This window comes from Nothoprocta perdicaria, unplaced genomic scaffold (genome assembly GCF_003342845.1).
Source record: "Nothoprocta perdicaria isolate Ctin4 unplaced genomic scaffold, notPer1 scaffold_62, whole genome shotgun sequence".
Taxonomy (NCBI): domain Eukaryota; kingdom Metazoa; phylum Chordata; class Aves; order Tinamiformes; family Tinamidae; genus Nothoprocta; species Nothoprocta perdicaria.
This window is the reverse complement of record NW_020455888.1, coordinates 3,476,319-3,503,805: the sequence shown is the minus strand read 5'-3', so window position 1 is coordinate 3,503,805 and position 27,487 is coordinate 3,476,319. Positions and strand designations below refer to the sequence as shown.

Below are 27,487 nucleotides of genomic sequence, written 5' to 3'. Positions count from 1 at the left end.
CACGTTGCAAGTAGTTTTACTTCACATGTTCACCTAAATTGCATACCCATGTAGCAAAACCATTTSTTATTTTTCAGATCAATAAATGGATTGGTCTACAATCTACTATCCTATTTATAAAGGCCTTCAGAACATCAAAACTATCTTTGCAGGGTCTTTACAAACTGACATCCACTTAATCTGTGCATTAATAAACTTAATGTTCAGTATTTTTTAGAAACTCATTCCAATGAACAGTCATCAATTAAGCTCAAATGGTAAAAAAAGAAAAAAGAAGTTAAGGTATTTTATGCTTCTTCGTTAATAAACTATGAATGAATTTATTCAGAAGTAGCAAATACAGCTTTTTCCTCTAATAAATTGCAGCAGGAATCACAGTTTATTCATAATTATAAGTAAATATTTATTGGGGTAGAATAAACAGCTTTCAACTCCTTTACCATTTGCCCTTTATCCTTAGGAACAGAAAGTCCTGTGTCTTAAATCCACTATCATTAAARCTATGTAAAGCATTTCAACAACAAGAATAAAGCTACTGTCAAATACAGTTAGCAGATACAATAAAAAATATCCAAAATACACAAACCTCAAAAATATCTCATCAAGCTTTACATATTTCTCAGTAGTTTATAGCAATCAACACTTTTCAAAAACACACATAAATCATGCATAAAGAGATGACGAAAGATGGACTGACTTTCAAATAGGACATAAAGATGTACATAATAAAATTTACTTCTTAAATGTTAAATTTTAAATTGAATCTACTTTGATAARTGAAGCCAATAAAAATTCATTCACATCTTTGTACCTCAATGACAATTGAGCAATAATGATTTGCTCTTACAGAACGAGYAAGCTGAAGGGAAGGATAAAATTAAGAACTTTCAATCTTACTCAGTTTTGGCAGTGTTAACATTTAACTCTGAAAACCTGAATCAAAGAGATTTTGCATAAATTGGCTAAATCTTTAAGGAGCGTAAGTCATATTTGCATCACAGAAATATCCATAAGCATGTACACAGGAAGGAGAAACAAGAGAGTGTCATCAGTGAGTGTCCCGCTTGCAATTAAAATGATGATCAGATCCTTCTTATTCTCCAAGAGAGAAAAAAAAAAAAAAAAAAAAAAAAAAAAAAAAAAAAAAAAAAAAAAAAAAATCACCCATCCATCCCACTCATTTTTAATAGAGGAATTATTTTTGTTCAAAATGCTATAGTAAATTGTTTTCAAATCTAAGTTATTCTAAGATCCACAGTTTTAAAGCCAGAAACAAACAAACAAAAACCCCACAGACCAATTCAAATGTAGTTTCCAAGCTCTTCTAATCATTATTAAAGTTATTATTACCAAGGATGACTGCCTTAACTAGTTACTAGAAGCGTCTCAAGAACTATGCAGGGGACTTGGACATTTACGTTCCAGTTTGCTACTCCAGCCTCTGAACACCAGAGATTCGAAACGAGAACAGAAGCGCGACCGCAGGGAAAGATGTTATCAAACAGGAGACAGTTAGTCTTAATTAAGGTAGTAGGCTGCAAAGATAATCTAAATAAATGCATCTTGAAAACCCATCTGCTGCATAATCATCTACCTTCTCTCACTAGTTAACTGTTTTTTCCATAGAAGACAGATGCCAGCATCCAATTTTGTTAGCAACATCCATGTTCCAYAGGACCAAAAGCTCTTCCAGAATCTGAAGGCTTTGCTGCTGTTGCATGTCACATGGGACAGTGGGTCACAGCACAGAATTATAAATACTTGGGTTTTTGTAGCTTTAAGTCATTTTGTTCTTGGTAAATTTCTACTTGAGAAAAATACAGATGGCATCTCAGAAATATCTCAATCAGGTTCCTGTCTAATACCAAAACTTTCCGCACCAGCTGGTGTACCTCAATAGTCAAATACTGATTTTATGCTTATAATAAAGTAGAAATACCATTACAAAGAAGGCACATAAAATTAAACTGTTTTATTTGATCAGAAATAGAAAGTCAGTTCGATCTCAAGTCTAAAATTTGTTAAACTGCTTTTGATTTACAAGAGTCCAAAATAAAGACCGGGAAGGTACTCAAGAGCTTGAACTGGTTCAGTAAAAATAATTAAACTGTTTCTGACACTAGGAAGTTTAACCTATGCATATTATCATTTCAAAGCAATTATTCTCTAAAAATTACAAGTTATTCAAAGTCACCTATGTCAATTACTTCAAAGTGAGGTGAACAGCAGTACAAGTCGGCTGGTTTATTAATTTTTTTTTTATTTATTTATTTTTACAAATGTGGTCTTGTCTTTACCCGAGATTCCGAGCTTGAATCAAGCTTTACAGTTTAATAAATCCCATTCCCTTGTACTGCTACTGAAAAAGTACAGTTGTACTGATTTAGAAAGGGAGATGAAGTAGCCATTTTTATAGTTGAGAAATACTCCAGAAATTGCTCCAAAAATGCATTGCAAACTTCTAACAACATGAAACACYAAGATTAGAGCATTTTATAACACCAAAACAAACGGCACTGAAAACAAGATCTCTGCAATACGATAATCGGTCTACATGAGACTCCTTTTACTGAACTGAACTATCCTTAGCAGATTACACATTATTGTAAGTAAAAGCCATGAACATAAAAACTGATTCTACACAGAATGACATCAGACCCAGCACAACTTAGCAGGTTTGGGGCTAACCTCCAAAGCCACCTAACCTGAAAGGTACAGTGTCAGGTTTGCACAGGAGAGACCACCTTAGCAGTAACCAGAAAGGAGGCRGCACCATGTTCTCAACGGGGGAAGATAAGTGGCCCAGGCAGCGTCTGACCCCAGGAAGCTCCGTGCAGAACTAACACACACGAAGCTGCTCTCCCACATTCCAGGTGTTGGGAGCACTTGTTGGTGAAGGCGCCATGGGCCCTCACGTAGGGAGACCAAGCTGCACGCAGCCTGCAGCTTTCACCAGCTTGGAAAAGGGGAGATCCACTTGACAAGCTCCAAATAGATCCTGCTGCAGCCTGTRTAGGTAGCACACAGGCTAATGGCTGTTCAGAGCACAAAGACCAGGCAGTGATCAGAGGAACCAAGAGATCAGCACCCAGACAGACAGAAATTAAGGTGGGAAAACGAGACACCCTAACTTACTTGCATGAGCTAGCTGGCACCCCAAGCCCAAACCTGACCCTTAACATCTTCACTGCCCCTGCCAAAGAGGGCTCTGAGGCAACTGAACAGAAGAAACCATCTCTAGAAGGTTTAGAAAAGGAAGGGCGGGAGAGAGCTACAGAAATTACTGAGAGATGCACATCAGGGGGTGAGGGGATTTCAGGACCGAACAAGAGTATGTTGGGATGCAGAGGACTTCCCGCGGGATGTTCAGGGGCGGGACAAAGGCAGGGTCAGGGCGAGATCGAGGCTGATAAGGGACAGAGAAGTGAGGGAAGTGAAGGTGGCCCCTGTGTAAGAGGCGTCTGACACAGGCCTGCTTTGTGTGAGAGAGGGGACAGGGGAAAGGCGGGTGAGAGACCCACAGTGTCATGAGCAACTTCAACCCGGACTAGCTGGGGAGGAACAAAAAGCCAAATACAGGACAAAGCAGAGGAGCAGGGGGCTTTCCTTGGGCATCAGTCCTTAGGATCAAACTACCTGCACTTTTATGTGGGTAGTTATGAAGAGGTTGTCCCCCTGCTTATAAAGTAACTTGACTCACTTTCTACTCTTACTGACAATCCAGCTGTATCAAAAAAGCTTCCACACATTTTTTAATACGTTTGGCAATCAGTAATGACTAACAACTTGTCACTTCTGCTGCAGCAGAGGACTAAAGTTACCACAGAAAAAACATTATCCTGTCTAGTGAACAGCTAAAAGGAATTTCTATACTGACACTTGATCATCTTTATACATTTCCTTCTTCCTTTCCCTTTTAATGTTCCCAAAGGAAGAGAGGCTGCCCTTCAAGCAGAAGGTCCTTATTAGGTGTCCCACCYATTTTCTTGCAATATGCTATTACTTTTTTTAGAAGTCCCTCCTAGCAGCCTTTGTACATGCCACAATTCGTCCACTGGCAAGGTGCGTTAAAAACTTAAAACCAATTTACAGTGGAAAAGAGGGAATGACTCAGTTTATCCTTGCAATATGAATAACAGCCCTTCAAACAAGGAGATAAAGCAAAGATGACAAAAATCCTGCTATATCATAGTTACAGGGTTAAGAAAAACAACACTGAAGTTTATGTAGAAATTCGGTCCAGCTTGCAATTAGTTCCTACAGAATTAAATGAAATGTATAGAAATTGTTAAGCAGCATAATAATTTAAGTACTATTATGACTAAAATGTGTGCATTCTCTCCCAACATCTGAGACATCACAAAGTTACCATCTGTTATGTACCTAATTTTCCCCTGTTCTGTCAAGTCCCCATCACTGTGCAATATTGTCGTTAGCAACCTCAAAGTAGATGTTCCTGATTTACTGTGGTTGTTCTTCATTCCTAGCAACCATCGAACCATCATCTTGATAGCCTGAATCTGCAAGAAATTGAGAAACAGGAGAATGGAATCACATTATGTAYCTTATTTTAAAAATAATTTGTATCTTAATCATACCACATTTTCCCTAGTAGCTTTTATTACTAAGAATACAGCCTGTGAAAGCTGCAAAACACCATAAAGTATTTATAATCTACTGAAAAATTACCAAGACAAACTATCCCAAAGAAAGTTTTTACCAAAAGTCTCAAGCAAGTGAAAATCAGCCTCTAGTCAAAGGCCAAATACTTTCTTCTAAAAATTGAAATCAATTAGATCCTGTCCCGTGAAACACATCTTAATTGACAGAGTAGCTATTAAATACTACAGAAGAGGCCAAATAATCTACATTTGTTAGTCCCCCCAAAAATCAAAAATGCAAAACAGATTTTAATATATGTATTGTGCTTAAACAAACCCTTTTTTCATAACATGGGTAATATTTAGACATAAAATTATTCAGGACACATACATTACAAACATTTCATAGATATTCTAACTGTTTATCAACCTATACCAAAGATAACCATGTCTTGAAATTGTGTTTCTTTCATGACTATTTAAAGGAAAGCCTTGCAAGTCTCCTGCTTGGGAAAACTGATCTTTTCCAGAGGAAACATTAAATATTTTGAAACAAGCTTCTAGAAGTAAGAAGGATCCAGCTATTATGAAACACTGAAGAATTTCATACACCCTCTTAGTGAAAGTAAAGCATGAATTTGAAGATTAGGTTCTTCTTAGGAAAATTACAGAATGAAAGGATTTAGATACTCAGATTTGAGAGCAGAGACAATAAAGGAACAGAAAGAGTATAGTCTTACTTCTAGACGAAAATGTTTATCCGAATCAAGCAGATACCCTTGAAAAGAAATGTTATTGAAGAATTCTTGTAAACAGAATTCAAGAGTTCTGCAAAAACTATGATAAATATAGAAAAAAAATAGAAGCTAGTATTGGAAGGAATCTCATGGTTGATGAATCCAGCTTTTTGGGTTTTTTTAAACATAGATATTTTTGTACACATTATCTTCCAATTTTCTCTTTAGCAGAAAACGCAATTGTAATATGTTTACATCTAAGATTGCACAATTACTGAAGCTCTACAGTTTACTATATGGAAGAGATCAACTATAAATGAAACTCAATAATTCAAAATGATCACCTTCAGATCTCAAGTTCTTCAGTTATCATCAGTGAGAAGATTTTTAGCACTGCAACTCAGCTACTCTAGTACTAATCCCACTTGTAACACCGACCATCGGCAGTCAGGATGTCATTCACTCAAGAGCTCAAAATTTATATGCAGTTTGTATATGAACAGAACTGAAGCTCATTTCTGCCTAACCCTTAAAGGATCCTCCATTGAGACAGTTGGCAAGTTCCAACAAGATGATCTGGCTTATTTTAACAATTGCTCTTTCCACAGCTGACCTGTTGAATTTCTTACTGCCACAACCACTTACAGTACCATTACTGCTGCCCATTTTTGGAGGACAGAGCAACCTGCTAGCTCTACATGATAGACAAGTAAAGGGTGTTGAGTCAGCTCAACTTCTAGAACTGCTCRACTGCACTGACACAGGACTACGGTGCCTACAGGACCAGCCAGGACACAGTCACATGCTAAGGTGCACCAGGACCATCTCTGGTCAGCTCCTGAGCACTCCCAGCTTTCTCTTCTCTTCCTCCTTCATCCTAGTTTACTGTCAGAGCCCACTCTAGTCTTATATCCTGTCTGAAACGCTTTTGGTTAAGTTTATGCCTCAGGAGCCTAGAATCATYTAAAATTAAAATTCAAGGTTTAGATTCTGTACAACACTAAAACAGCAGGAAAGCCAAAGTACCACAATGAACACAACCATTCAATAGGTCATGAATGATTCCCTCATGCTAGATACGGGATGCAAAACAAACTAGGCATTTTTAAGTGCAAGCAAAAAATATAGGATGTGATCATTTCTTTCTAAAACGTGCAACTACTGCACAAACAAGAAAATAAACCTCGCTCTAGTCAGATGAACAAAGAACTAATAAATTAACAGAATGTTTCCAAAATTGAGTTCTGAATCAAGCAGAAAACCCTCACTGCAATGGCAGGCAAGGCRCCCTTACACCAGGAAAAGTTTAACAAGCCTGTGAGAGAAGGTACAGAGCTTAAAGGTGCCAGAGCAACTCTACAAAAAAGGCACAGGAGGAAACTGCTGCTACATTTAACTYAGCCATTAACTTAACATTGCCAGCTTGCAAAGATAGGCATCTTTCTCACTACAGACGAAAATGTGAAAGCATAAACTACCACCACAGAGAATAGATGCAGAATCTACCTTCTAAAGAAAGGGATTTAAAAACAAACAGTTATAGGATGTATTTTCCACAGAACGAGTTTTTTTTTTTATGTCATCATAATTCCAATGAAAAGCAAACTTTAAAGAAATTTATAATATTTAACTATTAAGTAGAAATCATTGAGTGTGCTAATATCTGGCATATTTAACCGCTCCACACCGAACAGGAATGTAATGAAAATTCAGTAAGGTACATGTGTAGGAGTTTATTTACAAGAACTTCTCTCCTAGCTATCCAATTTCTCTATTTTGATGCAGCCTTTAAAAGTAGTTTCTCTTTTTAACTTTTAGAAGCTGAGAAGGAGATAGAGAAAAGCAGCTGTTTCAGGAATCTTTACATTTACTATGTTAAGCATTACMCACACACACAAATGTAGGAGATACAAAGGGCTACTTACTTTAACAAGTGTTTCAGGAGAAACTTCTTCATCYGGAACCCAAAGTTTTGTTGTCTTTTTCCCTGGAAGCTAAACCAAAGTTTACATTTTACTATATTGCTGTTACTTCACTACAATCTGCTGTAATCTCCTGTGTCTTGTTTGCTTCAATAAACAATAGAGACTTACTTATGGCTTATTATTATGGCTTCTGCGTATTATAGAAGTGACCAGTATAGAAGAGAGGTAAAAATTCTTACCTCCTTATTCAAATATCAGCAAACTTGGTAGTGATTTTTTTTTTTTTTTTTTTTTTTTTAAGAATATTGAAAACCATGGCTTTAGTGTGGAAGATGCATAANTTACCTCCTTATTCAAATATCAGCAAACTTGGTAGTTTTTTTTTTTTTTTTTTTTTAAGAATATTAGTTCCTGAAAACCATGGCTTTAGTGTGGAAGATGCATAATAGCTGTTCCTCTGAAAATAATGTTCATTTTCATTATTCAGTAGGCAGGCACCTCAAGGGCATAATTTTAGACAATACCTTCCCTAAAGGTAGTGGACAATACCTAAGTATTTAACTTTATAACTGCTATAAATACAGAATTATCAAATTTCATAATCACAGCCTTGCATTTAAAATAGTGGATTTTAATTTTAAATAAATCATACTTCCTAAAAATCACAACTTGCTTAAGACGAGACAAAGTGAACAAAGCCAATAACAAATTCTCCCAGTTTTAACAAAGGGCAGCGCCTCGATTATAATTTACTTGATGTTTTTGTAAGACTGCAGAACTAGCCCTACCATTCCTTCTGTACTGTGGGCGCTCTGTTAATCTCAATAATACATTTTGTTGCAGAAAATCAGAGACAAATATATGCAAAAGGAGAAAGCAGCATGTCTATGTTTTTGTTTTGAAGCAGGTACTTGACATGTTGATTATCTTCTAGCACAGAAAGAACTTCAAAATGAGATTTAAGAAATACTTACCCTGTCATTCATCAGCAAGTCTTTAACAATAAAAGTGGCAACCAAAGATTTCAAGGGGGCAGCAAACTGATCAGGTGCTAGCATGGCTATATGACCAATGGTAACCAACGGTGTAATGAGATGCTCAAAATTGCTTGGGTCCAAACTCTTATGCAGTGGCTGGAATAAAGGCAACAAATTCAAATATTACTGATAAAATCTGTGTCTGTAGCAAGTGGTCATTCTAACAGCTGTATTAACTATTTAACCCACGCATTTCCATTCCAGAAAAGGAATCGTGAAAGAATGAATCATCATTTAGATTTAAAAACACATTCTTGAACTCTACAACAGGCTTCCCAGGAATCACAAGGAAAGTTAAGATGCCAGAAAGAAAATGCTAAGCACACTYGGGAGGAAAAGTTCAGAAAGTAGTAGTTCAAGCAGGACCATTTGGGAAGTAGGGCATTAAAAGGGTATTTTCTWATTGAGGTGGGCACAGTACATGTCAATATGGCAGTTTCAGCAATGAACTATGATTCATCCTTCAAAAAGAGAATGGGCACTAATTAAAAAAGATCTTTTTCTTTTGCTAAACTAAAATCTGTTCAAAATTTCTATGAAAACTTGGTTTTCCATAATTTTTGATAACTATTTAAAAATCTTATGCCGGTCACAACAGATACTTTTTGGTTCCTGGTTCCAAGAATAGTTCCTTATTTCAGCAGACGGTCCAACCTATCTGCTTATTTGTTTCTTGTGAGTGGTTTTTTTTGTTTATTTGCTTTAGCAGACTAAAGCAATCCTAAACATGATGGACAATGGGACATTAGACACAACCTCCCCGTCCCTTGCTACTACCATTTGAAGCCAAACTGCATGGGAACAATGTGAGAGGTTAAAATATCTTCTCTAAATTTGATATAATAAAATATAAACTCTATGCCTCTATGCTCCTTAGTTAAGGCTTGCAGAATAAAGATAATAAAAAAGTAAATTAAATATTTTCATCTTACCTCAAATATCTGTGCAAACTGTGTTTCTTTGCTGGAAAATATGGCATGAATGCAGTGAATGGCATACTTGGCTTGACGAGGGGGTCCTTTCTTAGCTTTATGATGCAAGACTGGAAGCAAAGCACTAAAAAATAAGGAATATCTTCAAAAATTGGAAGCCTTTAAAAACATCAAGCCAGTAAAAATGTAAATATACATATATGCATGCACACGCTACCACCATCCCCTCAAATACACTAGTTCTTCTGGTTTCAGCAACTTAATAATAATACAGCATGCAAAAGATAAAAAAAAAAGAACTTCTATAATCCCACATAATAAAGAACACATATAAACACTTACGATCTTATATGAGGAAAGTCTTCTTCAATTTTGCCTCCTGTGTTTTTAAAAATTTGTAAAGCGGCTTCTGCCACTTTTTCATCATCCATTTTTAAGCAAGCCAGAAGTGATTCAAAAGTTTCAGCTGAATGAAATGAGATAGGGTGTGTAAATGAAAGTACCTGCCAAAATAAAGTAGAAGTCACGTTAATATTTTTGAAGGTTTCCTTACATGAAACACCACATTAAGATTCACATCCTGATCCCATTTTGGAATATTTCACATAACTGCATCACTATCTCCACTAGCAGGCAGTGGTTTCAGTAGGAGCAGAGATGCATTTGGTGCCAGGAAAGCACCGTTGGGGCTACCCGCATTTCAGGGGGGTTATTTCAGAGCAGCTCTGGTCTCACTAACGCCCTTCACTCCCTGCAGCACAACGGCAGCTCCCGCAGCATCTCCTAGTTTTGCCTCTCCAAAAGGAACTCRGTTTGTGTGTTCCCAGGTTACTCAGCAAGGCAAATAAAGCAGTGAGATAATTAGAACATTCACTTCGAACCCCACTTCTAACTCAATTAAAATACTTCTACAGGMATACTCGCAATCACAGGATTACCACATCTTCCTCTTTCCCAAACATGCCACTTCATACAGACATGTAGGTGCTGACCTTGGATCTTTTAAATATATTGATGTCCATTTTATAACCCATTCTTACTCAAATTTACATTTGTGCAACTGGTTTATCTCACTTTTAACTTAACCTGTGTATTTGGCTAAGGAATCCTCTGCCCCCAGAAGAATCTACCAGGTCCTCAGGTGATCTAAAAAGTTCTGAATGCTTCAGCACTGAAGCCCTAAGGATTCTGAAGTCTCCTAAATCAATCTACAGTTTTGGACATCTCTCAACACCATCACATAACAGGGATGGTATGATGGCACAAATACCTGGGTGTGCAAGTAGAGAATAAACTTACACCACACRGTATTGGTCAAATAAACTTAATGTTTTTACAAAATGCAAGTGAACTGAAAAATTCTAGATAGCAGCATTTAAAGATGTTCAGACTTTTAAAAGGGTTTGCAAATAAAGTGTGATCAGTCCTTTTCTCTCCTGAGAGAAAGAAAAAATAATAATAAAAAAAAGGATGGTGGGGGAAGGAGATGCTATACCAAATTGTGTACAATGCCCTCAGAAATGCATCTTGATGGGGTTTGCTGCATTAACTGAATTATCAACAACTATCACACAGTCTAGAAATAAAGACGACTCCCTTTTCTACCGAACTCGGGAATACCCAGTTCTGTGCAGATACCCAAGCACTGGTCCAGGAGTAAAACTACATTCACGAACTGCAGTCAGCCCTACCCATCAAGAAACTGCTTAGGAGGCCCGTTCCAGTTCCGAGATGCTTACACAGAGCCACGTACAAAAACACACAAACAAGCCAAGGACCAAGAAYACAGGGGAAGAGTTCACACTCTAACGATCAAAACCTCAACCCCTGCTATCACACATGCAGTTTCTTTTCTGCTTTATATCGAGATGATAAAGTAGCCTTAATGTCAGATGCATCAATTATGTATAGAATAACCTTTACTATCATATACAATGAGCTTGAAGAAAAAAAGAGTGTATGTATGCATAATTATGTATGTTTTTTCATTTGGATAGCTTCCACAATGATGATGATGATGATGACTGAAGATACGAATGCTAAGTTCAAAAGCATTTTACCAAGGCAGCTTTAGAAAGGTTTCACATGCTCACTGATCACCAAGAGCATACTTGCCTTCAGCAATTCGAGGCCTGCCCTGATTGCCTGATCAGTAGGTACACCCTCATCTTCATCATCAGCTGTTCCATCTATAGACTTATTTACTTGCTTGATAAGAGCACTGAAGGGAAAAATTAATGCAGTCTTATTATGTCTTATAACTCATAAAAAAAAAGAACCATTAATAACATTTAACCTATAACCAAGAGACAAAATAACTGTTAAACATCTGTGGTAGGCGTTGATGAAACATTCCAGAGAATGTTCTCTCTTCCATACTTCACGTAGACAGTAATATTGTTTTTCCTTACACTGTACCCTAAGAAAGGAAATGGTGATCATCAGACTGAGCCTATTAGCAAAAACTGCAGGCTGCTTCTCTGACAAAAAAATGAACAATATTCAGAATATTTCTTCAGTACACACTGCAAGTGCTATTTATAATCACTGGTAAACCATGGGAGAGATCTCCTAGTCAGGTTTTCAGTCTTTTTAGCACCTCTAACAGGATAAAAATAGCTTCCTATAGGGGAAAAAAAAAGTTAAAGTAGCCTGATAGCACCAAAAATGAAGCTGCAATTTAGTGAAAAATTACAGAGTTGGGAAAACACTAAGTCTGTGACAAAACTAAAAAAACATTTATTTAATACTTCATTTTACTAATAAGGTTTCTGAAGCAGAGGTTAACAGAAATCAAAATTCTATTGTATCATCTATATAACAGGAAAAACCTGAAAAGCTCAAGTGAACTACTACAGTTGGAATTAAGAGATAAGAATTCACCAGCACTTGGAAACTGTCTAATAAGCTGTTATGTCTCAAACACAGCTACTATTAAAATAACCACTCTGCCCATTATTTTTACCTATAGCTTTACCAGCTCACTCGTCCTTAAAATCTTAATGCCTTAACACCTTATTTAAATTACTGCTTAAGTCACTGTCATCTAACATCCTGTATGGAATTAAAAATAATAAAGTTGTGCACTCTGAATGAGGAGGCAAAAAACTAAGCAAGGGGAAAGCAGAAGAAAACATTGGAAGTCCCTAGGCTTTTCTTTTCCATATAAACCATTACTGGCTGTGTTTAAAGGCAAAACTAGAAGCTCCAAACTCCATTAACTACAGACATCCAAAAACGTACCTAATGGATTCAGTATCAATGTGAACAGGAGCAATTCTCTCCAGAAGAAACTTTATCATTTCCAGAAAAGGATTTGTTGGTTGTTTGGGGTTGCCCAACTTCTTTGTAATCTCTCTCTGCAATATATATTTCAGTTAAATGAGGTAATCAATTGAGTTCCAAATGTATTTTTAAATACTAAGAGTTATTCTTACCACACATCCTTCAGCCTGTTTGCAAGAACAYGTTGGGCTAACAAGCATTTCTAACTGACTTCTTATTTTTTCATCATCTTCTAGAACTTGTGTAAACTTTTTCATGAAATCTTGAGCTTTGCCTGGATCAGGAAGGTTTCCTTGAAATAAGAAAAATAAATGACTATTTATCTTAATGAGTATTGTAAGTTACACAAGTTGGAAGTTTCTTATAGGGATTCATATGCACTCGCTCAGTAAACTAACTGAAAACATCTACACAAAAATCACCCAGTTSAGGTATTCTCATAGATGCATCTACACATTTCAAAAAAGCATGAAGTGTTCACACTGGCAGAGCTCATTTGCTTTTACTACGCTATTACATTGGTCCCCCTTTGTGCCCCTTCCCTCATTTTTGCTTCCCTCATATTCATCAAGGCTTCTTGGTCCTTTTAATAACATTAACAAAACCAATATTCCACAAAAAAAAAGAAAAGAAAAGAAAAAGAAAAAGCACACACACATATACATTTGAGTGCTGGATAAGGCAAGTATTTAAGTAGCTGACAAARCAAGCACTAAAAACAAAAAGAGTATTTTTGCTAAATTACTGCCTCCACTAAATCTGAATTATTCATATCCAGTTTGTGAAAGTCAGATAAAAAAAAGCCTTAAACAGGATATGATTTTTAGTTTAAATGTGCATTTACAAGATAATCTATCGACAAGAGTATTAGCATACTCTTAAGATGCATCACCTTTTTGTAAAATGTTAAGTAAACGTTAAGCAGAGTTGGCACAGACAGTAGTCTGAGACTGCAGAGCAGTTTGTTGAAAACAATTTCTAAGCATTTGCTTGGATGGATTTTTGTTTTGAAGATGCAGTCTAGAACCAAAGGGATCAGAATAATCATAAAACTGACATGATTCTATACTATATGAAAAAGGAAGACAGCATTTGGGACATAGCCAAAACTAGCAGCAAGATTCAGATRGCCAAAGCTAGTAGCAAGATTCAGCTTTTCTTGTGATACTTCAAAAATATGTATATCCTTAAATAGTAATTTGACAAAATAAAACCATGCATAAAAAAAAAAAATGGAATTGTAAAGCAAGTTTTTCTTCCTCTCACTAGTCCTAAAGCTTTGGGTTGTGGGATTTGGCAAGAATTTACCTTACATGGACGTTCTTTTGTTGTTTCAGAAATTTGTTCAGAAACACAAATTCCTTCATACACTCTAACAACAATACCCGCACATCAAAAACAAGCAAGTTAAGGAACTATTTCACGTTAATTAACATCAGCTAACATATATTCTATAATATACACTAACATAAAACCTGACTTGAGATCATCTACATTTTGAATTAATCAACAACAGTTAGAAATGCAGCTGAAGTAACATATAATAGGCTTCACAATTGGAGATGTTTTAGCATAAGAAATTAATTTTCCTTGCAGTTGTCTTGACAATTCTTCAAAACATACAGTTGAATTACAATTACCAAGATTTGTTATTAAAAAGAGCATAAAGTCCTTTCAAATGTTAAGAGGAAAGCACATACTTAGATGATCTGTAGAGGTCCCTTCCAACCTTAAATATTCTGAAATATTCTGAAATACTTCAAAAGCAATTTTAGAGAATTTTAATATACTTCAGCTCACTTACTTGTTATAACCATCACTTTTGAGAATATAGCTTTACTGCTGGCATCTGTCTGCAAGTCAAAAYAAAAAAAAATGCATTAAGTAAAAAGAGTACATTGGGTATTTGCACTTGAACACTGTGCACAGTGACACTCYCCTAGCTGCGTTATTGGCAAGTGGCCCCTATCGCTTAGCTAGGATGTGAGAGAACTGGCTGTGAAAACAAACACTGCAAAGTTAATGCTAGATAGTTACAAAAAGTAAGAGAGGAACCACAAATACACTCTTTTCCTCCCATATTTATATATGAAATATTCTTACTCCTAGAATAACTATACTTATTACTATATTTACTAGATATTTTATGAAAACAGCAAATGTTTCTTCCCCCCGCCATAACAATATTTTCCATACAACGGCTCTTTGCTTTTAAATTAAAAAAAAAAACAAAAAACCMAAACCCCACAAACRCGAGCATTAAATTCCCTTTAGCGTCTTGTTCATGTATRAATTCTATACACTGTTTCAGCAGTAGCTCCCATCTTATTGTAAAGAGGGGAATAAATCAACATTAAGACTATTACTACCATAAAGCTGAACAGAGAAGACAGAGGTTAACAGTATAATTATAAAAACATTCAGGGACTATGATAGCAGTAAAATATGAAAACATAGAAGTAAAGAAGTAAAATAAGAAATAAGTAAAATATAAAAACATAAWTGCATTTCTAGAGATCAATGAAGTTTGGATTTCAGTGAAACTCTCTCTGAGCTTAAAGATATTGTTCAATCCTCACAGCCATGGACCCAAAACTACTCCTTTTAATGTGTAAAAGGAAACAGCTGGGGCACAGCCATGTAAGGCTACACGGCAAATATATATATATACACACACACACACAGCTATACATTTTCTTTACAATAATAGAAGAACTTGYAAGTTTTTATAAGAACTTACAAATAAGTAGTATTCTGCAGCACATCACCCACTGCTGCAGGCAGACAAAAGTATCCAAAAGCTTTTCCCCCCCCACATTAGCTCTAATTTAGGTTATTCTAGAGACAAGGAGTTTTTGTCAAATAACACTGAAGCTCAGAGTATAACGGAAATTCAAGCTGAAGTAACAAGCAGGAATCCTTAATTGCAAAGCAAAGATAATGCCTTAAGCCTCTTCATAAAGCGTTTCAAGGTAGATGGAAGAAAAGACAAAAGTCGAAACCCTTCGCTGTTGTGCTCGTGTAAAAATAAGTGCTGTCAAACAACGCAGTATTATCAGGTGATTTTTTTTGGATTTTGGGGCATTCCGAAGGATGGAGATTTCACCACCTCTCTGGATAACCCACTCCAGTACTTGATTACTCTCACTACATCTTTTTTTTTCCCCCTAACATCCAGATTGGCTTGTGGCAACTTCTACRCTTTGCTTCTTGTCCTGTCACTGATATTCTCCGAGACAGTTCTCACAAACTTTACACTTGCCTCAGAGACAACACTTACAGGAGAAGAAATAACAGTTCAGTCATCATGATTAAGTGGAGAAATGAGTTCAGAGTGAAGAAGCCCATCTCATAATATTAAGCTGTATTTTAAAATGTTAATAGTTGCTTTTGGTTTTATCTCCRAAAATTAAAATGTTTTCTACAGTTCTGAATGGCCAGTGAGTATGTGTCTCATGACTATGGCCTTCCTTTTTCACGTCTGTGATAAGAACAGGGACTTTATTTATTTATATTTTTTAGAGRGTGGAATGGGGAGGGAGAGTGAAGAGGGAAAGAACATGCAGATCACCACAGTAAGGAAAGTTTTCCTTAAATTATGTCAGATTCAAAAATATTCCTCAAAGATATTTAGGTTTAGCCAATTAGTATAAGAGTAAGACACAATGTGTGTGATGCTGATTTTGGCTTCTATTAAAACTATATGTTTAATTCCCTATCAGACATTTCAYAGATGAGAAAGCACAGCTCTTAAAACCAATGGAAAAAGCTGGAATTTTACTTTCAGCTGAAAAGCAGAAGATCCTAAAAAAATTAACTCAAGTTTTAGATTAYAGATAAGTGTATTTAAATTAGGTGAAGAATACAAGATACAGTTGAAATACTGCTTAAGTTAGATCACTAAAATAATATTATGAATAATACTACAAATAATAATAGTAGAAGTATTTATTGTATTTGCAATTACTACACTTACAATTTAACGCAGTATTAAATTGTATTTTAAAGGCACTAAATCTATATTATTCGTTTCACGGCAATCAATTTCATTAGAGCTATAATACAATTTAAAAAGATAATAACTTTGATTTGGGGAGTTTTTCTTTCTGCAAAAGAACAGCAAGCAGATTCCTCAGATAATGCAAGCACACGTCTAAAAATGCAGGTACCACATCTTCCTGTTTGGATCATTTCAGCAGAAGGGATAATTCAGTCACTACACTGCACTAAATGTAATTTCTCTGTGGTACATGAGTATGCAGTCATATAGAAGACAAAAATCGATAAATGTGTCTACGAACACAGTAACATTTTATAGTACACACTACATACTTATATTTATTTCCTTACTTTGAAAACAGCACCACAGATTCAAGTTGAGTTCTACTTCCACCCCAAGTTACATCCATCATTTTCTACGAATTGTATTGAGTAGACCCACACAGCCAGGAACAGCTACAAGTTTTACTTTACTGGATATTATTAAGTCCTCTATGAATGTCGCTTTTTRTACAGAAAATTTACTCAGTAGAAAGAAATCAACTGCAGTTTGACATTTTCAACACAACTTTTGAAAAGTTTGCAAAGATAGAGAAAACAAGGCATTTGTTGGAATAATTTTTTTTTAAATCATTATCAAACACACATAAACACAAGATAAATTAAGACACAACAGCAAATTTTCTCCCAGCAAATTATTCATTTGGCAGCCAAAAAACAAAACAAACAAAAAAACCTCAACAACAGAAAATATACACCAACAAATACGCTGTTTTTGCTTTCAATTTTTAAGAAGCAGAACTATCCTGTTAGGATGTAGCTCCCAAATAGGAAGACAAAGTACTTCTGTAACAAAGTACTGACACTCTCCTGAAAATTTCTAAGCAATTTTCCATACAGTTTAGCTCTTACTTGAAAAAAAGTACACACATTTCCTACTGTAAGCATGATCTAGTAGAATCTTTGTTAAGTTTTCAAAATATTTCATATCAATTATTGAAAGTGAGCCAGAGAAACTTCTAAAGGTGACTTTTTCTGGAATTAATCAAATGGCATATTGCTTTAAATTAAGCTGTATATTCACTGGAGGATGAATGCAAACTGAACTTACTTTGGGCTGTTTTATCAGATCAACTAAATCCTTTACTTGATGTCGTAGCAGATTCTGACATTTCCACATTTCATTCAATGCTCTAAAGGAAAGAATATATGCATGTTTATACAAAATCAGGAGAAGAGTTGTCAAAGTCTTCTATTCAGAAACACAATTGTCCCAAAACAGCCTTTAAATCTTTTTCAACTTCAGACTCAGGGAAGTGCTTATCATCTGAAACTCCATTGTTCTGTACCTGTCAAAATCTAAAGCATTTCTCAGCTGAGTAGTAGGAAAGCGGCTAAATTAGAATGGAACAAAGGGAGATTTTGAAATGAGTTTCATTTCAGATAGCAAACTACATTGTCTTGAATAGATGAGGGAAACAAACCAATAGTCCTGGGCTCATTAGTACAAGCCAACCATGACTCTTCTAAGAACACTTCTAGGAATAGGCTAAAACAGATGTTGAAGATTTTTATCATCAAAACAATGTCTCTCTTGCATATAAAAGGCAACTAACGGAYCAACAAATAGCGAGGAATGGACAAGATTATACTTGTACAAAGAGTGTTAGAGGCATTGTTCAAAACTGAAAATTCACACACTTTCTAGGAAAAAAAAAATCATGTATTATACCATTGTAGTATTTTAACTCAACTGATACGGTAAATATAGGGTATTCAAGAACCATTTTCTGAAGTATTTGAAAGCTTGGGGACTTTTACTCCTTCTATGGTATACAGAACTTTCTCCAGTCTGCCACATGGGGACAAAATATATTCAGTTTTCAAGTGGCAGAGTAGCACTAAATAGAGGTCTGGTAAAACTAAATCAATTTTTTACGACACCCAAAAGTAAAACTATCCTTAGTCAACTTCACATGGATGTATGTTTTTAAGCAACAGGAGGCAAGCACTGTAGCTCATAAAGTTACCATAAGTAAAACACATAGTGAAGAGGAAGAGGCAAATGAGTAATTCCTTCCCACCTTTAAGCCATGATGATTTCTAAATGGATGCCGATTTAATTCAGCAGTTGCCAGGTAAGCAACCTTAGCCTATGGCTAGTAGATAGGCTTGTAGGAGCCTATTCCAGCCTTTTCAGGGCACAAAAGGACTGAAGGGCACTCAAGCTTCTTACTAGATCATTGACACCTTTTAGCTACTTGGAGTTAAAAGGTACAACAACTTGTTAAAAAAAAAAAAAAACTTTTTTCAAACTCTCATTTGAAGAATATATAACACTGTTACATTCTGTTTACTGATAATTCAACAACTAGCTTTGTCCGCTGGCATAGACTACTCATAACAACTTGGAATTAATTCACAATAATTAATAGTATTATAAAACATTTTGCAAGAAGTCAGTAACAGCACATACTTCACAGCATTTGAATCCAGCGTTGCATAAAGGTAGTACAGACACTTCATGCGCTCGTTCGTTTCCAGGTTGTGAGGGACCATGTACTGAGCAAAAATGCGTTCAACGAGTAACCTAAATAGAGCATTAGGCAACATAAATGAAGAAGAAAAGTGGTCACAAATTGCTAAAACAGGCATACAAAACTTTGCAGTCTTGCTTAGAAATCACTCATTGCCTACAGAGACTGGGTTACTAAAAACAAAAAACAAAACAAACCCAAATGTCAAGTCACTTAGTTTCCAATAACACTCATTGTAAACTTTAAGCAAAGCACAACACATACAACATCATTACATAATTAGCGACACCCAACTCTTAACGTTAGCAGTGAAACAGTTAAATAAGACATTATTGTGATCAAATGTACTAATTTGGATAGGAACAAAAGCGTTTTAAGTGAAGAACGTCTTTTAATGAAATTCACTAATAACATCCGGTTTGATAATTGAGGTCACTGTTGGGATCAATAATTTCTTTTCAATACTAGGCCTAAAATAGCAATAAATCTCAGCTGTTATGATAACATGTGGGACACGTTCAACACAAAGGAGGATTCGGTATCAGCTGGAAGGAATTGGATTTCTTCTCCTCCCCCAAAGAACTGAGTTTATCTCACTTCTTCAGAAGTGGAAAAACACAAGGACATTTGCATGGAAATTAATAAAGGCAAGAGCCCTTGATTAGTTAAGGCAGGCTAGCTCCCAACACTATGGAAGCTGCCCCAACAGCAGCGCTTGGACTCAAACCACCACATTACAAATTTACAGCTAYGTTGGCATAGGCACTGTTTTCACCACAAACCCAGAGCAAAGCTCCAATTCATTGCTATTAATCACAAAGGAAATCGTAAAGGAAAATAAAAGAGGAACACACTTGGCTACARTTCTCTCAGATCATGTACTAGATCAAAATATAAAGGATTAAGAAGTGTCCGCATTTTATCAGTGCTTAAGCACAGAGAAAAAAAACAATCTGTGCCTAAGTTGCCTCACTTAGTCACAGAATTGCCTAGCTTTTAAAGTAGAGATGGACTTACCGGTCATCAATACTGTTTTGATAATATATATGCAAAAGTTTGTCCTTGATCCATGAAATCTGTTTTGCAGCTTCCTTCCCTGCTTCTGACTGTAAGGAATATTTCTTATATATCTGTGCAAGTCCCATCATGGCTTCTTTCCTCACTCTCCACTGAAGAACAGAAAAGAAAGAGAGAGAAAAGTACTGCAGTGTAAAAATTAAAAAGAACTTGCTCGTAGGCATTTCTGATTCTTTCCCAAAACATTTATTAGAAAGTTAAATTGAATTTTAAATGCAGTATTTACTCACTGAAACAAGTATTGAATCACATCCACTGCTGCTACGCATTGCAAAATCAGTAACTGCTGTGCATATRTATGTGTGGTGAATTTAATTTTAATTTATAAGGCAAGCTAACAACGTTTCTCAGCAATCTATACTGAATATCTGCCATTATTTTTATGGTTGCAACAGGGGAAAAGCATGTCACCAAAATGAGAAAGAAATAGAACAAAATAAATCACCAGCTGGTAACAGTATCCTTGTTGACCAAGTTCTAACCATAGCAGCAAGTCACAGGAATTTTGTCGAATAATGAACATGAATAAACTAAATCAGGGATATTTARCTTAGAAGGCTACTACACTGGTGTGCACCTATGAAAATATCYAATTTAAAGCAGGCAATCTGGCTACCCCTGACAGTAGAACATTTTTCATCAGTAATCTAAAATACATTTTGAATTCTGCTTTCAAGATCTTGTAAAAGAGTTTCAGAACGTGTCGAAAGCATCGCTTTACCTAAAAGATATTATTATAACTTGATGAGTGACATTGTTTTGCCTCAGCCTAATATAATTTTTTCTTTTTCTGATCATAGAATCATAACRGTTGGAAAAGACCTTTAAGGTCTTCAAGCCCAACCACAAGCCCCTCACCACCACGCCTGCAAAACGCATGGCCCCAGGTGCCTCCTCTGCGTGTTTCTTGAACGCTGCCAGGGCGGTGACTCCACCACTTCCAAAGGTGGAAGGCAGCCCCTTCCAAAGCTTCACCATATCACCTTAACAGACAATACAGCACAACAGAAAATACAACATTCCAGCTAAGGGCACAGATAAATCCAATGCGACAGCTGGAAGCAACAGTTTTGGACCATGGTACAACGTCACTTTTGTTAAGCACCCCTGAGAAACACCATATAGCCTTTTTATTAACAAATATTATGCAAGATTTAATTGAACAGAGAAGTTCATACATGTTTGTGTTATATTTGTTTTCACAGCTAAAATTAGATATTAGAATTAAAAATCAATTTGGTATTTTTAAGTAGCACTAAGATAAAGCACATTGACCTATAATAAGTTAGAGGAGCCTACATGTGTAAGACATAATTAGTAGTAAAATGTTCGCTTCTTACCCGCTTGTCCAGTGTTCGTTCTCTGACAAAATTGAGGAGGTGATCATTGACAAGCAAAAGATCTTTTTTGGCAGCAGTAACTATGGAAACTATAACGTCATGCCTAATGGCCTCTTCAGGATCATGTGACCTCACCTTAAGATATTCTGAAAGGAAACAAATCACAGAATTAACTACAGTTTTTGTTGGGCTATCGGACTCGGCATCTGCAGAGCAGAACAGCTAGTAATAGAGAACTTGGTATCTGGACTAAACACGTTCTAGAAGTCTTCCTTCAGGCTGGAGGCTACTCCTCCTGCAGGCTCTATGCCCTCTGGTTGTTTTAAGCACGGGAGCTGCATTCCTGAACACAAACTCTGTTTTCACATGATCCAAAAGGACCCTAGTTCACATGCTCCAGGAACACTCCCCAGTGCGAGCCAAAGCATGGTAAGCAGGGGAAAAGAAAAAAGAAGAGCTATACTTCAAAGGCATGCTCCTCCACCAAGCCAAAATGTGTATTTACATATATCCYAATTCATTCAATTTATCTAAAGTTTCAAGGCTATTTTAGGATATTGCTTCCTATTTTGTAGCATCACTGATGCAGCATCGATATTTTAATGTTTCTGCTTACAAATGTCAAATTTTAGTTACAATCATTTTAGAAAGAGTCACCAAGTACAGAAGATATGGAAAAGATTGCTCATCTTTTTTGACGTGAATATTTTAGCTTAATTTAGAAGCAGTACATAAATGCAAATAACAAAAAACAGTCAAGATCACTGTAGCTAACATTAAAAGGTGAAAGCAGATGCAAGATGAGGAAGGGGAAACAGCCCAGAGCAATGAAACATCCACAGCAACTGAGAATAACTTGAATAAGAGAATACAGCAGGACAGCTCTAAGTGTGCTCTAAATGAAGTATAGAGGTCGCTGCACACTCAGGACTGTTCAATGAGTGACAATTTTCAAGTCTCATCTGAAATACTGATCGTTAATATTCTGGTAATCAGGACAACACTGAAAATCCACAGCAAGAGATAAAGCTTTGAATTTCTAAGCTACAAGATTTGAAACCCATGTATTATTTAAGAGAAGTTCGCTTTGACTCTCCACCCCACACCCCCATGAACAGTTCGGATCTGCAAAGAAATATAATGCAGTCAAAACACTGAAGAACAATCCCATTGCCAAGATGCTCCTGTTAAAATACTAGTGAGTGGCAGTCACTTTTTGGAAAAACTGACTGTATTAAGTGCTGGGAGGGGAAAAGGAAGTGGGGCAGGCAAAAATGACATTTCCCAAAGGATACCATTAGAGGGGGCACAAAGTCCTTCAGCAACAAGAGAGAAAAAAAGAAAGGGAAAAAAAAAAAAGAGAGAAAGAAAACTTGGAAGGATATTTCTGATAATGAAGGAGGAAATGTCTTTACCATCCCATTTACCATACCATTCCAATTGTCTCAAAACAAGCAAACACAGAACACATAGAAATGAAACTCTGAGAAGGTTCTGGCTGGCCTAACTTAGATGCCGATCTTCACAATTCTTGGCAAGCAGATATACCAAACATAGAGGACTAATCCATACACGTAATATACCCTTAAACTCCCCGCTTAGAGGAGGGGGGAAAAAAAAAAAATTAAGGTAACTACAAGAAGTGAGCATGAAAGACAACCTTCATTAAAAAATTGGAAAAAAAAATCCAGTCTAATTATGTTTTTATAATTATCGGGAAGACATGGGGAGCAAAAATATTAAATGCTTTTCTATGTACTCAGGTTTTCAAGCCTTAAATTACAGGCAGTGTTTGCGCTGAAGTCTTAGCTCTGCACTCGACTTCCTAAGTGCCACAACCCTGGTCAGCCAGGTTGCCTTTGCCCTGTCTCACGGGGTTTTAGGAACTTAGCTACCGTAAAAAGGAATATTCAGGTATTTGTGTGCATAGTCCCCTAGGCWGAGAAGAAGCACCAGGCTCTGGGACTTAGCACTCTAGCCTCAGTTGTTTCCACCACAACATCAGATCAGGCTACTTCACGATCACAACCAACCCTCCTGACTTTTCAAGCAGACMTAAGAATAATTTTCTACTTTAATGCTACGTTCAGTCTGTACCTGTTAAGTCTTTTGCTAGATCAGGATGGTTCATAAGGCAGTGGCTCGCAAATTTCACACATTCGAGCCGAATGGGTACGTGGATATCATTAAACCTATTTGAACAAGATAACACATTATATAAACCACATCCACCAAAGCAATTAYTTTATTATTACACACAGCACTAAAATGGCAATAGTCAAAGACTTGTATTCCAAATAGCCTGGAGTAGTTCTCTTATTTCCACTTATGCCATCATAATCATATAACAAACAACACAAACTTGAGTAGAAACAATGTAGTCCTACGTTTCATTCTGCTTTTAAAGAACATAAACGATTGCTAACAAATTGAACAAACAGACCAAAGTTTAAGCAGCATAATCTAATCTGCTTCAATAAACAGCATGCAGCTACTTTCTTATAACTTTCTCAAATGCTCAGAAAACATTTTTTATGCTTCCAATGTACAGTTATACACACAAAACAATTCTGATTTCATAGTGTTAAATCTGATTGGTCTTTAAAGTAAATTAATAAATATATCCTGTGCTCACATAATTAATTAATACGTCAAATGAAGTTCTCTTGGAAATCTCCTGGAATCCATGGAAAACTCCCAGGAACCCTTATTTAACGGTAAGGTGTGTCTCAGATTTGTTGTAATTTCTGTAACGTTCTACTAACATCAACTGTGTATCACTGACTAAAAAAGTTATGTTTTCTAAATTAAGAGAAATTATGAAGGGCTCTTTTAGTAATATATCTATTATTACCATTTTACAAGAGTGTCATACAAGTCTTAAATCTACAAGGGCAGAATTTCTCTAGGAATATCCTCACTTTCATATGACTAGAAACTAAGAATATTCTTAAACTACTACATTTGTAATAATTTATCTCCTTTAACCAATATTGGAAGTATTTTCACCACAGTAGCCAAATTTAAGTTACCTATTTATTAGCACCACCACACATTCTCTATTTCACACCGGCAATATATTTCAAAAAAAAAAAAATATTTGTTTTGTTGCAAATACTCTAACATTTTAGGTATTTCAGCCGTTCCATAAAATGAAAACAGTGAACAAATATTCTACATAAAAACCTTGGGATCAATTACATTATCATCCGATTGCCATTATCATTTGGTATTCTTAAAATTAATGCAAAATTAGTTTCAATAGCGTAGCAAGAGTAACATCATTCTTTGCAACAGCACCTTAGAGAGTTGCAAAAAMACAAGTTTAAAAAATGATTTCATTTTTCATCGCACTCTACAGAATCACAGATGTCAATTCTAGCATTACCTGCCAGATCTGAGGTAAAGCTGCAAAACAAGACTCATTTAGCTGTATTACCTACTTAAAAAACACGAAATTTTGAAAAATAGTGAATTATACTTCACAGTGTTTTCCCCTCCTGAGCAGGGAACTAAAATAGCACATACCTTCCCAAGTAGCACTGCCAAAGTGGCTTGTTTTGAGATGCCAGCTCTGAATCCTTTGCCCCAAACATTTTGGCCAGAAGTTTTACAACCTGCAGGCGTTCTTCATTGTCATTGCTCTGGAAAATAAACACATTCATTCAAGTTTTACACCATTGTTATACCAAAACATACTTACTTCTACAGAAAAATTCTAATGTAGATCCATAGGTTCATCAACACATATGCGTGTTCCTCAAGAGAAAAGAATCTCCACAAATACAAGAAAACAAAATAATGGAGGCAGTGAAAATAAAGTGTAGAGCATCTGTTGGAGAAAAAAAATACTGAAAAATATTCAAATGCAGGTGTTACTTTAACTCAACAGTTCACTGATTTTGCCAAGAAATCCTTGACCAAGGATACCTGCCCATACAGACTTAAACAAATTCAAGTACAGCATCAAGAAARGAAACAACTCATTCTACTTTTCTACAAGAAAAAGTTGACAGTACTCTAAAAGTGTTCCAAGCTACCCACTGCAAATATGAACTAGAGGTTTGCAGAATCTGAATTCTAGCAATAAAGTAATTTCATAGAAAACTCGTAATCAGCTGGCTCAAATATTGGACCTTACTTATGGTAACACATTTTCATGAGAAACTATTTACCACATCTCTAGGAAGAAGGAAGGAAAAAAGTTTTCAGAAAATGGGTCCTCAGATACCGAAAATCTGTGATGCACAAGATCTGGTCTCTTCTGACAATACATGTCTATTTTTGAAACACTGGGTTACAGCAGATGCTTTTCTTCAATACTTAAAATTAGCACCAATGTAGAGATAAAACGTGACCTTTTCCAGTCTATTTTGATTAGTATCAGTCTGCATTCCACTTGCTTAAAAGAAGACATGCCATGAGAAATTTAAAACATATTTAGAAGGGTATGTTAATATTGCTGCAATTAGCAGGTACTTGCAGTTCACCACGCTGCCTCCTTTGCATACTGGGCCCGAGAGTTCACGACCACACAACTTACTGCAAGGCTTGCTCAGAAAGGGCACAGCACAGACAAGGTGATGTTAACGAGACACCCTTCACCTCTTCTGTCACCTTTCTAGTATGAAGGTGTGGGATTTCTGAAATGTTCTTCTATTCTATCACATTTAACATCCTCATTAGTTTAACAGCAGCCTTTCAGATTAGGCCCCATAAGCAAGAAATAAGAGCTCGGTGTGGCTGTCATCAGAATCCCCTAACAGGCACCTCAGGCTCAGAGACCAATTAAAAGCACAGGCAAAATTCTGAAAGTAACAGAGCAGAAAAAATAACTAAGGGCAAGTATATCAGCATTTGAGATTTCCTATCTATACTACAAGAGACTACACTTCTTTTGAATATATTTTAGTAACTTCTTAGTAGTACAAGAGCTTTGTACAACTTCCTGCTCTTATGCTGGGGGGGAAAAAAAATAGCATTTTTTCCCCAGATGAGTTTGGGATTGTTAGGTTCCATTGCAGAACCATAAAGGTAAGAATTGGTTAAGAACAGYGATCTGCCCATGGCCTGCATCAAATTCCATTCCCCGAAGTCCCATTCACTCCTATTTAAGCCAACAATATTCTAAAGATACAAAGCAGCACTGAATGTCTCTAGGTAGTTAACACAGATCTAGAACAATGTTTCACTGTGACAAGAGAAGACACTCAACACTTCGCTACGCAACTAAAAACACAGAAAAATAACAGTCATAATATTAATATGTTTAAAAAACCCACATCATTAACAAGAAGCTTTCACCCTATTAGGTGATACATGCAGTTACAAGACAAGCCCACCACGACCATGTTCCTAGACCTAGTCACAGAATATTTGTCATTAYGGACCAAGAGGATGAGCTAATTTCTAGATTTGTACCTAGGAGTTGGTTTCCTTGAGACATTCTGTAAGCTACYACAGACAGAAATCAATGGGCCACTGTTATTAAATGAATGCATCACCACTATAGGCTATTGCCTCTATTCTACTTACATCTCTACCTACTAGGGAGAGTAGGGGAAAAGAATCAGCAGGAGGTGGATCATAAGTGAGGAAAAAAAATGAATTCTTCTCCATCCTATGTCATGTTTTGTCCTTGACCATGTTCCCTTTCACCATTTCTCTTAGATGCGATCCATGACCCAGCACTCTTAAGCATAAAGAGCCTTAATAGGGACGTGCCAAAAACGTGACATTTTCAGCTTCTGAACATCCAGCTGCCAAGACAAACACTCCTGCTCCTCTGCCTAGATATTATGGGCTGTCACTAACACCAGCTGAAGCTGATCTAAATATTATGACTAGCAAGTCCAAAAGATAACACTGAGGATCTGGAGGACTTGGGAGTAGAAGKGGCCACAAGACAACTTGGTCAGAAGGTTTAATTAGCATGCCCAGGAAGAAAGGCAGCTCTAAGTATACGCCAACACGGTAATGATTAAGTAAACAGTTTCATAGGAAAGTAAAATAAGATG

At 36.2% G+C, this 27,487-nt stretch overlaps 1 protein-coding gene across 4 annotated transcripts in view; it reads right to left on the bottom strand.

The window, feature by feature from the left end:
- The window catches only part of PDS5B (PDS5 cohesin associated factor B), a 90,163-nt gene that overhangs the window by 22,624 nt on the left and 40,052 nt on the right, over nt 1-27,487 (bottom strand). For all 4 annotated transcript variants that reach the window (XM_026049804.1, XM_026049803.1, XM_026049805.1 and 1 more), the window contains exons 9-23: nt 24,999-25,114; nt 23,568-23,662; nt 21,471-21,616; nt 20,071-20,222; nt 18,993-19,106; nt 17,628-17,709; nt 14,322-14,370; nt 12,670-12,809; nt 12,476-12,591; nt 11,348-11,453; nt 9,575-9,735; nt 9,233-9,356; nt 8,238-8,396; nt 7,264-7,332; nt 4,384-4,520 (exon numbers count right to left, since the gene is read on the bottom strand). In XM_026049804.1, coding sequence (XP_025905589.1) covers nt 4,384-4,520; nt 7,264-7,332; nt 8,238-8,396; nt 9,233-9,356; nt 9,575-9,735; nt 11,348-11,453; nt 12,476-12,591; nt 12,670-12,809; nt 14,322-14,370; nt 17,628-17,709; nt 18,993-19,106; nt 20,071-20,222; nt 21,471-21,616; nt 23,568-23,662; nt 24,999-25,114 — 1,766 coding nt within the window. The remainder of the gene's footprint in view (nt 1-4,383; nt 4,521-7,263; nt 7,333-8,237; nt 8,397-9,232; nt 9,357-9,574; nt 9,736-11,347; nt 11,454-12,475; nt 12,592-12,669; nt 12,810-14,321; nt 14,371-17,627; nt 17,710-18,992; nt 19,107-20,070; nt 20,223-21,470; nt 21,617-23,567; nt 23,663-24,998; nt 25,115-27,487) is intronic.